The sequence below is a fragment of the Mesoplodon bidens genome, assembly GCF_964165515.1.
Source record: "Mesoplodon bidens genome assembly, chromosome: 4".
Lineage (NCBI taxonomy): Eukaryota > Metazoa > Chordata > Mammalia > Artiodactyla > Ziphiidae > Mesoplodon > Mesoplodon bidens.
The window spans coordinates 93,509,724-93,515,562 of NC_138160.1; the positions used below are offsets into that span (position 1 = coordinate 93,509,724).

Below are 5,839 nucleotides of genomic sequence, written 5' to 3' on the forward strand. Positions count from 1 at the left end.
TTTGAAATACATCCCTTGGAAGGAAGATCCCCTCCTATGATGTGCTGCACTGTAGGGCTTGAGAAACATTCTAAAACCCTTTCGATTGCAGCATGTACATCTCAGAAGATATTCTTTTTTTTTTTTTTTTTTTTGACTGCTGAATTTAAACTTAACTGCGGGAGGCAGTTACGTAGCAGAATTAACACTGCAAAGTAGTGGAATAAAGTTCAAGGCAAATTAGTTTGCACATATGTATAATGATTTGTCGAAACAATCTGGACAGTCCCCTGAAACACTGCTAGTTACCTAGCTCAATGGCCATTCCCATCTGCCTCTTGCAACAGACCCTGATTTTATGAGTGCAGACACACACCCTAGTTAAGACTACACTTCAGTCTTGCTTGCAGTGCCCTGTAGGTGACTTGTATTTTGTTTCCTACTTCCTAGGCTAAAACTACTGCAGTCCCCTTAGCTATGCCATCCTGAATGCCACTGCCCATTTTAAATTAAACTGGCAGATTAAATTAGATGTACAAACACAAAGAACTGTATTGTATTTCTTGGCTCCTCCAGAGTGGTGTTTTGCCTTTGTAGCTCCTGGGCCACACATGGCCGCACTTAGCTTGCAAGCAGGAAGCGCCACAGGACTGCATTCTGGCCAGCAGAGCTCGGCAGCGGCAGGAGCTGGTGAGGCTGCTCACAGGGAGCTGGCTCCAGGGAAGCCAGGCAGGAGGTCGGGAGCCCGCTCTTCAAGACACCACAGAACAGCCTCCCCGAACCCTGCCTGCCTCTTTCTTTGACAGGACGGAGAAACACAACTCTGTCTAAGTGCAGCCATTGGTTTTTGCATTTATCTGTTATCGGCGGCCACAACTAACCTCAACTGATACACATGCCCATTGCATAAATATACAGATATAAATTCAGGACAGATGAAACAACTAACCTTAAAAATAAACCATACAAGTAATAGCAGAAAATACAACAATTTTGAAACCTTGTGGTGGAGAAGTTCTAAGCATCACAGGAATCAGGTGGGGGAAAGATTCTCCCGTTTCTCCTTCATCTCCTGCAGTCTCTTCTCCATTGCACTGTGGTGGCCACTGCAGATTTTAACTGTGGAACTGTACACCAAGGAGCCATTAGATTCAAACAAGAGAACAGGAACATCACTATCCAGAGTGGTTTTCTGCTGTTGCAGCTCTTTAGCCATTTTCTCAAACTTCTTTTGCAGTCTTTTATCATTTTCTGGTGTTTTAGGAATAAAATCTTTGGGCTGCATACACTTGCGTTTTTTTTCATTAGGCTTGGTAGGTGCTCATTGGGATTAGCTGCCGGGAACAGCGATTCATCAATGTGCACTCCAGCTGTCCTGCATTTTTCAACCCAGAGCACTGAGACGAGCTTCAGGCCTTTCTTCTGCGCTTTGGCCCAGGTGCTCTGGTACCCGTCTTTGAACACGACTGAGTTACTTGTTTGTTGAAAGTTTTTGAAACCTTTGCCCCCATGTCCGCAAGTTGATTTATAAATGTCTTTGAATAATTTTCTGTTCCACTGGCTGACCACACTTCTACATACGCCACAACATCTTTCAGGACAGGGCCCCCGAGGGTCTCGGGGGCCGCCATGAGGGGCGACGGCGAGCTCGTCGCTGCGGAGCCGCGAGCCTAACGGAGCGGCGGCACTGAGCATGTGCAGCGCGGGCGCAGAAGATATTCTTTTTTGTATTTAAAACGTCCCCTTCGCGGGCTTCGCTGGTGGCGCAGGGGTTGGGAGTCCGCCCGCCGATGTGGTGGGCGCGGGTTCGTGATCCGGTCTGGGAGGGTCTCGCGTGTCGCGGAGCGGCTGGGCCCGTGGGCTGTGGCCGCTGGGCCTGTGCGTCCGGAGCCTGTGCTCCACGGCGGGAGAGGCCACAGTAGCGAGAGGCCTTCGTACCACACACACACAAAAAGTCTCCTTTGGGAAAATTATCAACTTTCTTTTCTCTAAGTATTATAGACTATGCAGTATATTTTTAAATTGAATACTTAAAAATATGTAACAATAAAAATTTGAAATACTGAAAAGCTAATATGGTGGGCTAGGAACTGTGAACATCAGTCTTATTTAACAAAGGTCCGAAACACAGTAGGCGCTCAATGAATATGTTTCCTTTCCTAAAATATGGGTTGGCTAGCCTATGGATCTCCCATGTTGGAACTGAGTTTGTTGAATGAGTTAAAATGCATACAGCTAACTTAAATAGTGAGACTTAGTTCTCAAAGCAGGGTCTGGTGCAGATTAACTATGATAAAATATGCACCTTGTATTAAGTGTGTTCTCATTAAGGATTCTTTCTCTGTCCTTCTAATCCGCATATAGTTTCTGCCTACCAGAGGCAAAAATGGAGGGAACCCTTGGTTTGGGGCTGTTCGAAGCTCATTCAGCCATATTTCAGCCCCAAAGAACCTCCAACCCTACTATGTCACATGGTTTTGGCCACATTAGCCTCTCTTGGTATAACCTTAAACATGGTGCACAATTCCTAAACCTTCTATCATAGTCTTGAGTTGTATCAAAACAAACAAACAAAAAAACCAACAAAAGAGAAAACCATACAGGGTCCCTTGCCTTTGCTTTTCAAGGGAAGAAGTATCTTTTTGAACTACAGCACTGGAATTATCTGATGTGAATTGGGAAATGACTACTCTTTGCAGAAACTAAAATTACTTTAGTGGCACCTAAACACACAACTACAAAGTATCAACTTAGTAGCCTATGTCAAGCAAAGAAGGTCTATATTTTTGGATTAGGAACATTACATTCTCTTCTGTTACACTAATTTACATAGATGGATGTCACCTTTACTACTATGTAAAGTGTAATTTCTATTTAATCATGTCCAATCCTTCATTTATTTAGATAGGTAAAGATGTCTCCTTAACCTCACACATTGGGAAGATCTTACACTGAACACAAAGCACTGGTTTTTCAGTGTGAAATGAAGTGCAAGTTTAGAGCATTGCAGCAAACCGTCAGAGCCCCTGCAGAACACCTTGGGCTGGGTGGTCGGTGCTGTGAGCAGCCTTCATGGCCTCTCCCCACAGTAGTGTGTTTGGAAAGTCCTAGCAAATCTGGCTCTGTGCAAGCAACTGAGGGGCACGTTTTTTCCTGTGAATCGAATGAAACACTCCTCAGCAGACCCACCCACGGAGGGCCCCAGGAACAGCTGGGGGGAATTAAATGGCGTTTATTCTTGTATTGGTTATGGCCACAAGCCAGGAATTCTATACCCAAGACGCACGCAGCCTCCAGCACACATGAGCAGCGGAATTGACTGTGACTGGAGCTCCACTCTCACTGTAGACAGGATGTGAATGATTAATTTTTCTATTAAAAAATTCCTGAAGGATATGGAGGGACTGTTTATTTTTTTGCTCTGGGCCTGGTTTTCCTGATACCCATGTCATTCTCATGGGTCTACACAAGAAAGGAGAATTGCACAATTATGCCATAGATTCATATGACTCACACAACTAATCTGGTCAGAAATGTCCACAAGCATCTGGTCTCAGATTCGCTAAGTAATTATCTCGTGATTTGATGTGACATTTTGAGCACTGGACTTACAGTCAGAAAGACTCAATATTATAAAAATATTATTTCCCTCAAATTAACCTGTAAGTTCATCTGGAAGATTAAATGTGCTGAAATAGCTGAGACTTTTTTGGGGAAAAAAAAAAAAAGAAAGACTTATGTGGTGGGGACCAGCCTTATCAGATGAAAAACATGCTATAAAGCTACAGTAACTTAAATGCTGTGGTATTAGGTGAGAAGAGATATTCAGATTAATAGAACAGAATAGACAAGACCTAATGCCTATGGGAATTGAGTATACAATAAATATTGTAATTAAAATCAATGAAGGTATAGATTGTACAGGAGGTTGTACTGGGACATTTGGAAAGAAATTAAGTTACAATGTTTCATTTTAGGATATACTACCTCTCTCCCACTTGTGTCAAGTCTGGATGGATTAAAGACCTAAACATTTAAAGATATATGAGAGACTAAAGAAAATATAGGAGAATTTCTGTGTGTGTGCGAGAGAGAGATGTGGAAGTGGAGAAGTCTTTCTAAACACAGCTCTAAATCCTGGAGTCATAAGAGAAGAAATGGCTTCATTTGACTCCATGAAAGTAGAATAGACAGTTCACAGAAAAAGAAATACAAATTCCGAAATACATATAAAAACATGCTCATTCTCATAATTAAGGAAATGCTAATTAAGCATAAAAAGAATACATTTTGCTTATCAGTCAACTTTTAGACGTTTCAAAATAATATTGGTGAGAGAGTGAGGAAAGAAGGAGTATTTTCATATTTTGAAAGCATACGTGATATAACCTTTGTGAAGGCAACTTGACACTATCAATCAAACTTTTAAATGCACATAACATTTGTCTAACAATTATACTTTGATATTATGGCAAAAATATGCCAAGATATTTATTGCAGCATAGCTTGTGCCAACAACTATAATTGAAACAATCTAAATGTGCAAGGAAAATAACTAAGTTATGATGTATCCATGTGATGTAATGTTATTTAACCATTAAAAAAAGCCATAGGGGCTTCCCTGGTGGCGCAGTGGTTGAGAGTCCGCCTGCCGATGCGGGGGACATGGGTTCGTGCCCCGGTCCGGGAAGATCCCACATGCCGTGGGGCGGCTGGGCTCGTGAGCCATGGCCGCCGAGCCTGTGCGTCCGGAGCCTGTGCTCCGCAACGGGAGAGGCCACAACAGTGAGAGGCCCGCGTATTGCGCGCAAAAAAAAAAAAAAAAAAGCCATATGTATCGATACATAAAGGTTACAAAATAGATAAATAAATGGAAAAAAAATTCATGATACAGAAAAATCTTTAAAACATGTAATAAATAAAAACATGATGACAGGTGTAAAATTTTCCAAAAATGTTATGTAGTTAATATAAATGTAGGCATATGCATATTATATTTTTTTCTGAAGTGAAAACTGTTAACAGTGATTATCTTTAGTGAGAGGATCCAGGAAAGACAGTTTTGTGTGTATGTGGATGGCAGGGGTTGAGGGTAGAGGTGAGGAGAAATTTGTAGGAATTCGCCATGGAAACGTTGATTCGAGCTAATTTATGATTTGTCTCGAATCCCAAGTTAAAGATTTGGAACTGGAACTGTAGGCAACAGTAAACAATTACAGATTTTTAATAAATTTTATTTGAACTTTCGAACAAATATATTAACATAGTTCAAAATCAAAAGAAAAATAAATGACTTTTAGTGAAAAATTTTCCTCTTATCCTTGTCTTTCGTCCTCCCAGTTTGCCATCCCCTCAATTCAGGTAACCACTGTTATTTTTCTAGTGTTTCCTTCAGAGTTTCTTTATATTTTTATAAGCAAATATAACTATGCATATTTTTGATATATTATGATAGCTATTTTTCTTTTCTTTTTCATACAAAAGTTGGAGTATTATACATACTGATCAGCACCTTGCTTTTTTTTTCTTTTTTAACTTCAGGTTTGGGAGAACTTTCCATATCACTACCTACAGATATGCATTCATTCTTTTGTGCAGGTGCATAATATTCCATTGTATGGGTCACCAAAGCTTATTTAATTAGTCCACTTTTGTTGGCTGTTTGGATTGTCTCCAGTACTTTTCTACAAAACAATAGACTTCTTCATACCCAAAGAGATAATATTTTAAAATTTCAAATTTCAGTACATCTGGGACATCAACCTTTTAGGATAGATACTGGCCATGAATTAACCAGTTGGGCTTTATGTGTATGTTCCAGTTAAATATTAGCCCTGAGAAATCTTTTTGCAGGTAAACA

At 40.7% G+C, this 5,839-nt stretch overlaps 1 protein-coding gene across 1 annotated transcript; it reads right to left on the minus strand.

Annotated features, from left to right (window-relative positions):
* Positions 1–569: 569 nt before the first annotated feature.
* On the minus strand, positions 570–1,610 carry LOC308615277 (microcephalin-like; the record flags this gene model as incomplete). Its single annotated transcript, XM_081230577.1, is given in 3 exon segments — positions 570–1,278; positions 1,281–1,448; positions 1,451–1,610. Coding segments are annotated over 3 exon segments (594 nt in total). The 3' UTR covers positions 570–1,012.
* Positions 1,611–5,839: the final 4,229 nt, after the last annotated feature.